This window comes from Ceratosolen solmsi, unplaced genomic scaffold (genome assembly GCF_000503995.2).
Source record: "Ceratosolen solmsi marchali unplaced genomic scaffold, CerSol_1.0 scaffold1, whole genome shotgun sequence".
NCBI classification, from domain to species: Eukaryota; Metazoa; Arthropoda; class Insecta; order Hymenoptera; family Agaonidae; genus Ceratosolen; species Ceratosolen solmsi.
In genome coordinates this window covers 14,087,992-14,100,957 of record NW_011948415.1, presented here as the reverse complement: position 1 = coordinate 14,100,957, position 12,966 = coordinate 14,087,992, and the positions used below count along the sequence as shown (strand labels likewise).

Here is a 12,966-nt window from a genome sequence, read left to right as displayed (position 1 = left end):
TGGGGGGGGGGGGAGTAATTCTTATTATCCGGAACGAGCGCACACACAGGCACATAATGTTCTCCTGTATAATTCGGTACCAGGGCCGAAGCGAAATAGCCTTTTGCGAGATTGAGTGGTTCGTAAAACACGATCCCACTCTGTTCTAATTAAGCCCGATGTCCCATATCATTGACAAAAGTATGCAAAACAAAAAGAAAAAACAAAAAAAACAATAAAAAAAAGCCGATTGTTCGCGTACGATAAACGTAAATGTTTAAAGACACCGGATTCGAGCCAACCTACGCAAGCGAATAGATGCAATTCCTTTAATTCTTACATTGACACAGATAAGGGAGTTGATCGAGGATCGGTCATGAGTGGATGGCCGACACTCGTCGTTGCCGTCGACTCACGACGTCTACCGCTGTTTGTTGATGCGCGCGAGACGGCGGCTGGGAGCTCATAAGCATTGTACAAAGTGTGCAAAAAAGTATAGCGCCGATAAGGCGTGCGCGCGATATCGAACAAACGGAAGGGGATATAAGTGTCGATCGTCTGTGAAGGCGAACCTCAGTTCCATGATAAGCTAAAGTGCAATGGAGTGGTCCTGGTGGAAGGATTGGTGGCGATTGAAAAGGTGGCGCTCGCACGAGAACGCGGACGCGGGTAACGAGTGCAACGTCGATGACATCACCGATTTCGAGAGCTGCTGTTATTGTGACGAATGCCTCGTACGTGTCGCTTGCGAATTTCAAAAACGCTAAGTGTATCTGCGAACGGCGATCGTTTGTGCCTCGTCGTCGCTCTTTCCTTGACTTCCATTGATATCATCGCATTGATAGGCCGATTAATCGCTAATTAAGATTGTGCTTGAGTTTTTACTTATTTAATGCTCTGCGAATTATCATGTGGCTTGACGACAGGCCATAAAAACGCAATTTAATAATAACGATTACGACAGCCTCGATTATGTAAAAAAGCCTGGTCAAATAATCCTTTACATTGACTTCGATTAATATACTCTTTATCATTCTTATAAACAGCGTTTCATTTCGTGTTCATTTTCACGAATATTTCATTCAAATATGCATAATTGGCCGATGAGTATTTATTCTTTTGCTTAAAAATACGAAGGTTTCATTGTAAAAGTTACACGCGATTTATTCTTAAATGCAATATCAAATGAAAGCACTTTTAAGGAGTGTTGAAAAAATAAAATAAATTAGAATAAAAATAGAATAAAATTTCCTTTTTGAACCCTTGGAAATTAATTTTTTTTATTTATTTTTTGTTTTTGTTTTTTTTTTTTTTTTTTTTTTTTTTTTGTTTTACACACGGAGCGTGTTTTCCATTTTGCACGATCAAATTTAAATCCATGATATATATTATGCACGAATCCATACAATTTTTTTTCTAAGACCAGTAGTAAAATTAATATAATGTTTGATTCGAATGTACCGTGTGCCAATCTATAGACACGTTTATGCATTAAAATTAAACTTTTTAAATAAAATTAAACGTCTTTTGATGGCAAAAAAAAAGAAGAAAAAAACACAAGTTATGAAATTTCTATTGTTTTTTTTATTCTTCAAGTTTAGAAAAATCAATTATTTGTTATAAATTCCTATTTATAAATTAATCTTTAAAAGCAAATTAATAGATTAAAAATTCAAAGTAAATAAACCATATCGCTTCGTTATACGTATATTTAATTTCAGAATATATTCTGACATTAATTACTTTGTCAATTCATTTCTTGTCGTACGAAATAAAATATAAATACAAATATAATTATCGGAATGTGTAATATTTATGAAAGACATCGTATTAGATCGTTGACATTATTGCAAGAACTGTAAATAAACAATGCACGCAAGAAAGATATTGCGAACGTTAGTTTGGCCAACAGCCATTAATTAAAAAAATTTATCTCTATGTTGTATTTCAATACAGGTATGTGAAATAACAATTACAAGTTAATAATTGGAAAATATTAAAAAAATTTTTCTTTTCTTCAAGCGATACAGAAAATGTGTAATACAGTTTTCTCAAATTTTTGTGTATTTTGACATGTAATTTGTTAACTAATTATTTATCGCTAGAGAACGTACATGAGAAGTTAATCGAATACGGTTATATTTAATACTATAAGCATTTAACATGAATTTCAATAAATAAATAAATTTTATTATATAAATTAACGTTTCAGAGTAAAAATAATTCAATGATCATACATTACTTACTGTAGAGTTATTTAAATAAGAAATCACTTATATTTAAAATTTCATTGAAACTAAATTTAATTTCAGTTGAGTTTATTTAATTTTAATCTTTTTGCTTAACCATTCGTCTGAATTGAAATTTTTTTTTTACAAGGATAACTCTGATAACTATACGTTAAAAATCATAAATATTATTTATAATGTATGTAAGTAATATCGATGAATATTTGGCTTAAAAAAAAAAAAAAAAAAAAAAAAAAAAAAAAAAAATAGGCAGAAAATATCGGCTAAAGACAACAGATACATTAATAACTAATAATTTTCCAATTCCAATATTCATTATACAAAGCAATAAATAATACGATAAAGAATGTACTTATAATTGTGTTACTTATATTTGTCATATATAAATTGAATGAAATATATTTTTTTATTACTTTGAAGATGGTAATTATGAGATTGATTTAGATGATTAATTTTCGATTATTATACGTTGGAATTAGCAACATATTTATATTCATTGTAGTACAAAGTTTTTAATTTTGTCAATACAAGAATAGTGGAAAATTATTCAAACATTTTCACTTTAAAGAAAATTTAACAGATGCATAGAATGATACAAAGTCTAATAAGAAATACATATACCATTCTCAACAATTTTCAACAAGAAACAAAATGTTTTAAAAAATTAAAAAAAAAAAACATCGATAAACTTAAGCGTGTCAAAAGAAAAGTTTTCCTTTAAAAGAACAATTTTTTTTTTTTTTATGAAACTCTGCATATGAAGAAAGAACAATATAATACCATAATTATCAATGTTAGTGCTGCTAATATACAAACTAGAACAAATAACTATCATATATAACGATAAAATGGCAGACTTTGAAATTAAAAGTATTGAATTTCTAGTTGTTTTCATATACTTATTTAAGATAAAAGAATAGAAAGAAAAAAAAATAATAATATTTTAGAAAGTTGGTTATAATCATTCGCCTATATCTATAGAAATTCCAATTAAATATCTTTCAAATCGATCGCGAAAAAATAGTTCGAAATACGGGAAACGTTTCATAATAAAAAAAAAAATTATAACTTAAAGTTTGTATAATATTTTTAAATATACAATTTTCTTTTCAATAATTGACTGTATTAGAAAAAGTTGGAATTCAATATCGTAGATTTGTTATTGGATATTTTCAAAATTCCAATGAAAAAGAAAAATAATAAATAAATAAAATGACAATTTTTCTTTTATCGGATTTAAAAGTGTCTTGCATTAAAAAATATGAATTTTATTAAAGTAAAATCAATATATAAAATTTGGTTACATTGGATTAAATGTTAAAATTCTTTCTTCATTCAGTTGTAAAATATAAAATAAAAGGTATATGACAGTCACGATTTATGTAATAAACCAGAAGATTGATCTTTAATGTTCTTTGTTTCATTTCTTTCTCTTCTGTTATCTGATTATACTCAGTTGGGTAAATAAGAATTAAAATATTAAACGTTTAGTGACATATGCAAAGGTAGTTTATCTGATGTTATTTCTATATTAACGTCTCATTCTTTCATTTCGTTCCACAACTTATCTAAACAGTTAACTCGTAAGCAATTTTATGGGTATATAAAATACCATTTGGAGATCAAATAATTTAATTACGAGTATGGCTTGCAATGCCCTTCCTTGTGTTGCATGTTTATTATGTGTTTTGATGTTGGCTCTGCATTATATTGCCATTAGTGTATTGATTAGTCATGTTTGACCACTAATAAACTAGGCTACAGCTTAAAGTAATTCGCTTGAGTAACTGCACATATTGCCGAATGATGCCTTTTGTTTAGAGTTAATAAAAACAACTGGGAAAATTCCGTGTACGTATATATATATATATATATATATACACACACACGTGTATGTAAATTCATTGTAGTTAAATGTGTGGAGGTGGGAATGTTATAATTCAACGAAACATCAATAAAAACAGTTACTTTTTAATTGTATTATTATTTCGTCGTCGTCGTCGTCGTCGTCGTCGTCGTTGTTGTTGTTGTTATAATATCGTATCATCATTATCGATTGAAAAATGGAATAAATTCTTTTATTTTAATGCAATCTGAATTATAAATAAATTTTTATTACGTATATTGCAATATCAGAAACAGTAAACTAAAGTTTATGGTGCATGATGAGCTCATCATTGTATGAATTTTAAAACGTTTAAACATCAATTAAATTATTTAAAGAATTAAAAAAGTTTTTCTCAATGCACATTTGCTTTATATACCCATGATTTAATACGATTACGATCAAACTTATTATCAGCAAAAGATATTGCATTTATATTTTCATTGCATTTAAAAGATAATAATAATAACAAACAAAAAAAAAAACAACAGCTTAAATAATTAAATGTTCTCGTAAATATGTATTTTTCACTAGTTCCATAGTACTATTAATTATTTTTATTTTATTTTAATGCTTTTGAAATGAGTTTTTTTTCTTTTTTTTTTTTTATGATTGCGATGACTAAAAGAATTGATCTATATCGGACCTCTTCATTCTGTCGGTCAACTTGTTTCGTTTGCTAGAATATTTAAGATTATATTTCACTTCAATTGTACTATATATCTATATATTTCTTTTTATAGAGAAAAATAAGATAACCATTTTGTAAACATTCAACGGTTTTTCTTTTAGTCGAGGAAAAATAATTTGAAAGGAAATCTAATGTAAAATGTTCGCATGCCCATTGTACTATATAATCACACGATAATATAAAACATTTGAAAATATTTAGAGTATATTTAAATGTTTAAAACATCTAAACGAATTCACGATTAAACGAATGTTCCTATAGGTCAATGCAAGCTACGTTTCTACATACATTTCAATGTTGACAAAAGTTATCTATGTATTCGAAGCCATGAAAATAAAAACAGTCGCGAATAGATAGCATCTGAACTTTCTTCGTCAATATCGTCTATCTACGTCGTAGCATTAATCTACAAATCTTTCAGCACGCGTTTTACAATACATAATTCACCTTCGTATTTATAGATTTTGAACATGCATTTTTTCTCCAACAATCATAAAAAAGTCAAATCAAATCATCATACTTACATCGCGGTTTAAAACTTTTAATCCTACATTTTTCATTTTCACACAAAATTATAAAACGATCAATTATATCTAAATAATAATAACAGTCTAAATAATAATAATCTAAATAATAGTAGTAATAACCACTCTATTCAATATCTGGCAAGTTGTTTGCACTATCATTGAAGTACGAATATTGACACGTAGCAGTTCTTATTGTTATAAGAAAATTTTTAATAAAGCATTTTTTCATAATAAATCCTTTCATTTTTGTTACGGATAACCTATTGTGATAAATTCAAAAACAGTAAGCAAAGCATTTGAATTTGGTATTCGAACCGACAGATTTTTTTCATCCTGACTTATTTTATTTGCTATCGCAATACAATTGGATCTTTACTTTGCAATCGTAGATACAATCGTGATTTCTTTGCAACCATAGTGTCTCGGAATAATATTGAGTCATCCGAGATTTTATTTATTATATCCACAGCAGTTTCTTTATAGAACAAATATTTTATATCAATTAGTAACTTGGGAATAAGTGATATTTTCATAATACTATTAAAAACTGTTTTACTTAGAGATTTCCGTCACAGCAATTTAACAATTTCAAAAGCACTTACATAATTTATGAATACCTTTGTTTTACACGCTAGATCCGTTTAAAAGCGTTTTACAAGATTTTTATTCTTACTTACATACAAGAATACTTAATTGAATTTATTATAGAGAATCTTATAAAGACTCTTGGAGCTTTCTTTACGAGATATTTATAATAAACTTGATTAATTGTTAAGTGTATATTGCCCATTGAATAATATTCATTCACGCATACTTATGAAAGAAATGGTTAAAACACATATACGTACGCATACGGGCAAACACACCCGCGCGCGTACGCACTTAATTTATCTAACGTTTACGTCAAAATTGACTTTTACGTTATGCCAAATATAAGTCAGCGATAGTATTTAAAATTGTTTTTCGAATATTTATAAAATAATGACTTCTCTCGCGCCCCGAGAAAAACTCGCCGGTAATTAAGCTTACTTGGCGGTGCATGGGACAGATAATTTAAAAAAAAAAAAAAAATTCTCTTTAAACTCACCGACCTATTATGTGTTTTAAGGGATTAGTTTATGCAGTTATGCAGTGGCTTAAAATTCTAAATTATTCTTATTGTCGTTTACGTCTCCAACATTCGACCACCTAAAATATCCAATTACTATTCACTTTATTGCCCCTCAATTGTAAATACTAATGCATAGTGTAAATTTGATAATATTACAATAAATACATGATATATATATATATATATATTTTTTTTTTTTTTTTGAATTAATAAATATTTGTATCACATATAAGTAATACAAAATTTTTGTCTCTTCGCGAGCTATTAATTATTATGCAAGAATCATCCAATTGTAAGCGGCTGTGGTTTATACTTTGGTAAAGCAATTATGATATTTTTAATCGTCGTTTTAACGAAGTCTTAACGGCGAGAAACACATGTGTATTGTTGTGTGTAACGTGTCAAATAAGCAAATTTAGCAATAAATAAAATGCAACAAACTTTGCGCAGCTCAACGCAAACGTATTTCGCTGGTTCTGGTGCCTAATATAATTTCAACTAATACGCATCCGTAGATGATAGTCTAGAGAGACGCAAGTGGCACTGGGGATTGACTGGCCTTGACGATGGATTTTTAAATTCCAGAGCGAACTGTCGGACGGCTGCGTCAACGACGATGGGTGCTTGGGTGTTACGGACCTCGAGGGCGAGGGGAAGCAAGTGCTGGTGGGAATATGCGCCATGGCCAAGAAATCACAGAGCAAGCCCATGAAGGAGATCCTCACGCGACTCGAGGAGTTCGAGTACATTAAGATTGTCGTCATTGCGGAAGATGTTATACTTAAGGTAGACGATTCTTACTCTCCGCTTACAGTTTCGCGCAAACGGCATTACGCCAACTGATTTTCTCAAATATTCAGGTGATTATTTATTGTGCTTATATCTTCGAAAGCTAGAGTTTAGGTAGTAGTGGAGTGTACAAACACAATTGTGTGTAGCCTAGTGAAGCGAGTACCACGTAACGGCATATCACTAATTGGAGTCATCCTTTGTATTTGCAATGATTATACGGTTAGTTTTCGGAATTATACAATTAAATTGTAGGAAATGTAATAACTTATTATTATGTCTGTGCGTGTTAATTCGCAAATTATTATAATTACTGGTTTAATTTAAGGATTTTAAGAATAATGTAAAATTCTTTTTATTTCTCTAGGCGATTATTGTCTTTGTTTTGTAAACAAATCAATTTGCTCAGGTCCATTGAATTACTCGTATCGTCAACTTACTTACTTAATGAATGCATAATTGCTGGAAATGATTTATATCGTTTGTATTATGCATGTGCGGCTACATATAATAAACTTAGGCGTATATTAGAATTGCGAGTACGTGTTTAGCTCGTTTAACAGAACGTTTCGCATAAAACAGACGTAGTTTTCGTAAAATTGTTAAACATGGGACTTGACTTATTATAATTATAATAATTGCAGAGAAAATTCTTAGTACAATGAGAACATTAACACTTTAAAATGAGTATTAAAATGGATAATATATTGAAAATTCCTTACCAATTCTAATTATCTATATTAATAAGGAAGTTGTATATCTTATAATTAATGTGTATCATGATTAATTTTCTATGAAAAAATAATGCAATGTTCTAATTACTATCGATGTCATTTAAAAGTTGTTCCTATTCGTTTAAAAGACTCGCAATTCTCGTAAATTTACAAATATCTTTTTTTATTAGTCAGTGTATTAGTCCTTACATAGCACTTTAATTATATTTTTGATTGCATAATTTAACCGTGCTCGATGACTATAAAAGTTAATGGAAATTAGTATGAAAAGAATTAAGGTAATGACTTGTAGAAAAAATCGCTTTTATTACTTAAATTACTTAAATACAATGTATTCTGTAATTTTACAATTAAGCGCATATCAGTAACAATAAGTTGGGAATTCGGAATTTAATATTTCCTTGCAATTAGGAAATAAAATAGCCTCTATTATAATGCAATAAGATGCTACGCCGTTCGCCTGCTAATATTGGTTTTTGTAATAAAAAATAATTTAAATGTTCTTATCGCGTTAATGCAATTACAATAAGTAAATCATTTTTATACGAAATGTTTTTTTTTTTTTTTATTTTTTTAATTAATTATTATGTTCGTACTTGAATGTTCACATACGAATCGATTAGTTTTAAATTAGAAAAAATTCAAATGATAAATCGTGCTTATGGATTTTCGAATATGTCTAATATTCCTTATATCGCATAATTCATAAAGGTCAGATGCAAATTCAAATTTAAATATAATGAAATAGTTGTAAATTATATCTATTAATCCCACATTGCCTGTAATGAATAATTCAAACGAATTTTATTTAAGGAACCTGTGGAGGATTGGCCCATTGTAGATTGCTTAATAAGTTTCCATAGTAAAGGATTTCCACTCGATAAAGCCATACAATATGCGAAATTACGCAATCCATTTATAATTAACAACCTGCCAATGCAATACGACATACAGGTATATAATTGTATTTTGTAACAATTTATCAAGCATCTAATAGCTCAATTTATTAAAAAGGGAATAAATAATTCGTTAACAATATTTCGTTTACAGGATAGAAGAAGAGTGTACTCGATTTTAGAAGGGGAAGGAATTGAAATACCTCGATATGCAGTTCTTGATAGAGACTCTCCAGACCCAAAATGTAAGCGTCATCATAACGATCAATGTTTTGTCTCTCTCACTTTCTCTCTCTCTCTCTCTCTCTCTCTCTCTCTCTCTATCTATTTATCTATCTATTTATCTATCTATCTATATTCTTTTTATATCTTTTTTTTTGTATGTGATTTTAAAATCGAATGCATACCAGCAGTTTGGATTTTATACAACAAACATCAATCTTTGTCCGCATACAAAATTCTCTCAATTGCAATTCCAATTCATTATTTAATGTTGGGGATTCATCATTAATTAAATAGTATCATTAAAAAAATAAAAAAATAAAAAACAATGTAATCGTACTTGTTATTAAGTAAATTATCCAGTGTAATTTTTCTTTTTTCTTTTCTTACTCTTACGTACTGCAAAGACAGTACTTGTGCTTTCAAAATTTCTACAATTTAATTTCTCACTCTCGCTATGATTTCTTATTATTAGTAGATGTTCTTCTGCCTTCTACATCTTGCATGCTTTGTGTTGTGTTTGAATGTTCTAATTTTGACATTCGAAGACCAAAGATTTAATTTCAGATCATGAATTGGTTGAGTCCGAGGATCATGTGGAGGTCAATGGTGTCACATTTAATAAACCATTTGTTGAGAAGCCCGTTTCTGCGGAAGATCACAATATATACATTTATTACCCCACCTCCGCAGGTGGTGGTAGTCAACGACTTTTCAGAAAGGTACTATAGGTCTAGTTATATTTTCAATCTTCAGGTCGTATGAGGTTCGACGCTGCGATTTATTATTTAAATATACGACGTACATAAGTCTTAAGTTTTAATTTACAATTTTTAACCAATAAACGAAAATTCGCAATTTTTTCATCATTACTCATCATACGTAAGATTAATTTCTTTCACAAGCTATCGATACTCTTTATATTTAAATTAGCAATGTCGTTTTATTTTTATTTTATTTTATTATTCTTTAATTATTATCGCCTATAATTAATAATCATATGCGTGCTTGTACGCGATAAGAAATTTAATTTACGTTTTCATTTTACCGTAGCATTTTCTTTGTGATATTGATTCCAATTGATTTCTAATTGATTGTATAATTGCCAATTAAATGTCGTATCGATTAATTAAGAATTAGACTTAAATATTTAATAAATCCTCAGTAATGTCTGAATCGTTAAAGAGCGTTAAAAAGAAATAAATAAAGAAAATTAAAGAGAAAAAGTAAAGAAGCAAAAAGACGTTTTAACGTTGTAGTTAGAAATTCAAGTATCCGTCGCCTTAAAAGTATGCAGAATTTTTTCTTTTTTCTTATTCATAATTTAATGAGAATTTAACAAGAACTTTTGTTCACATGTGATAAATCGACTTATCTCTCTTTATTTTACATTTGAATTTGCGATGACGTCTTGAATGGTTGTTTTTATCATTTATCAGATTTATCACCATCATTTTTTTTTTTTTTTTTTTTTTTTTTTTTTTTTTTTCGTCATCACATAATATGTTTACCCTCACATTTTTCTTTGTTTATTTTTTTTTCTTTTTTCTTTTTTTTTGTATTATAAATCTGTGCATTCATATTTTTAACTCTTCATTTTGACTACCTGCCTCATCGAACGTAAAATTTAAAACTCTACAGTCGATATCAAGTTGGCTTGATATATTGATAATATTGATGATACAAAAGATTACGGATTACCCTAGATATCACAATGATTAAAAACTGCTATTTATAATAGTGGTGCTTTGTAAAAGGATCGAGTAACATGTTTAGATTTATTAGTATCTTAAGGTATTTTGAGCGACAAAACGAGAGCTTTGACGTTGGTTGTAGCCATTTATCACAATCGAAAAAATCCCCCAGATCGGCAGCCGCAGCAGCGTGTATTCGCCAGAGTCTCGTGTGCGCAAAAGTGGCTCCTATATTTACGAGGACTTTATGCCAACCGACGGTACCGACGTCAAGGTCTACACAGTCGGTCCGGATTACGCTCACGCCGAGGCTCGCAAGAGTCCCGCCCTCGACGGCAAGGTTGAGAGAGACTCCGAGGGCAAGGAGATTCGATATCCAGTCATATTGAGTAACGCGGAAAAGCTCATCAGCTTCAAGCAGACCGTCTGTGGCTTCGATTTGCTCAGGTGAGCTGCGGCGCACTTCTTCAACAGAGTTGATGATAGAGCGATGCTTCGTTCTCAGAACGTCAATCGCTCAATGTAAATTTGTTTTCCATTTCAAATGTCAGCACTGCATTAATAACTGCAGCATGAAAACATTATTTGATTAAGGAACGCAGAGTACATAAAGCGAGGCAGATTTTCGTGATACGCAGCATATATTTAGCAAGCAAATAAGAATATGACAAATGCGCTGATTATCATTTAATAATCATTAATATGAAAAGCTGTTAGATGTTATATCTCGAACATTCGTAATAGTATCTTTATTGTGCTTTTGTAACTCTTATGATCGCCCAGATAATGCAGGTTTTCTCACACAGTGCAAAAATTTGCAATGATAGAGATTAGCACTGAGTTATTCAATACTCAGAAGCCCTGGCACATATAATTAAAGAATTGCGCATCATTAACTGAAACAAAATAAAAAAATAAAACAAAAAAAAAAAATTAATTCCTGTTGCGAACGATTGAATATTAGCATTCAATTTATTAGATATACTGGTGCAATGTCTTTACAGTAAATAATTATCTTTTCTATTAATGTCCATTATTGTCCTAATATTTAATCAGCGTTAGTATTAGTATACGTTTAATAGTAAATATTTCTCTAATCGAACGCGGCTAAAAATGTCAGACGTTTCTCGAAATTCTTGCTAACCGCCGGGCTTCTCTGGTATTTATAACGAAAGAACTTATCAGTGTTATCCTATGCTTGGTCTCGCGTTACTACTTGCCTCGTCGTCGCAACACTTGGTAATAGCGTTAACACGCAGTTAGTTAGTTGCCTCGACACAGCCAAGTGGACCCGAGCGAATATCCGCTGATAATTCGTTTCGTCGGTGGCATCGCGCGAAATAAAACTCGGATCAATTGTCCTTGCAGAGCTAACGGCCAGTCCTTCGTCTGTGACGTAAATGGATTCAGCTTTGTGAAGAATTCGAATAAGTATTACGATGATTGTGCGAAAATATTGGGCAACATGATCTTAAGAGAATTAGCCCCGACCCTACACATCCCATGGAGCGTACCATTTCAGTTGGACGATCCGCCCATTGTGCCTACGACTTTTGGTAAAATGTAAGTTACAAATACCTACAGAGTGAATTTATTAATAGTCGTTTTGATGAGTAATTTGAGACTGATGATCAGGAAGGCAACTTGGTAATCGCGCTCAATTACTTTAGACCTTAAGATGCGTGAATTACTTTAATATACTAAACAAAGCCTATTATTTCAAAAGAAATATCATTTCTACTACTACTTTTTTCTTTTATCTTTATCTTTATCTTTTTTTTTTTTTTTTGTGCATTATCATTAATATCGTGATGATTTAATAGAGAAAACTGTAAGAAAACTTCAACAATTTGTTAAAATTAAGTAGAACCATAGGTGGTAATGTAAATATTTGTTTACATACGTTCTTAAAGCTTATTTCACTTTGTTCTCATGGGGGCACATTCAGCCATTGTTAAATAAGTTTCGTTAAATTAATTGGAAATTTTGCTTAATCATCTGATATTTTGTTGAAGTTTAACAAAAAAATTTTTTTTTAAACTATGTCGCTTTATATATAATTATTTTTAAAAAATTTCTAGAAAAAGGTATTTCAAGTTCTGAATTCTTATTTTAAATACATAAATGTAAGTACTCGGTAAGATTTTTTAAAAAATGTGTTTGTACGTGTGTGCTCGTGTGTTTTAGAG

General features: G+C 30.0%; 1 protein-coding gene across 1 annotated transcript in view; it reads left to right on the top strand.

The window, feature by feature from the left end:
* Positions 1-12,966, top strand: part of l(1)G0196 (inositol hexakisphosphate and diphosphoinositol-pentakisphosphate kinase) — a 50,782-nt gene that overhangs the window by 17,257 nt on the left and 20,559 nt on the right. The window contains 6 exon segments of the mRNA XM_011495573.1: positions 7,028-7,228; positions 8,779-8,919; positions 9,016-9,106; positions 9,651-9,805; positions 10,950-11,224; positions 12,146-12,340. Of these exon segments, the coding sequence (XP_011493875.1) occupies positions 7,028-7,228; positions 8,779-8,919; positions 9,016-9,106; positions 9,651-9,805; positions 10,950-11,224; positions 12,146-12,340 (1,058 nt within the window).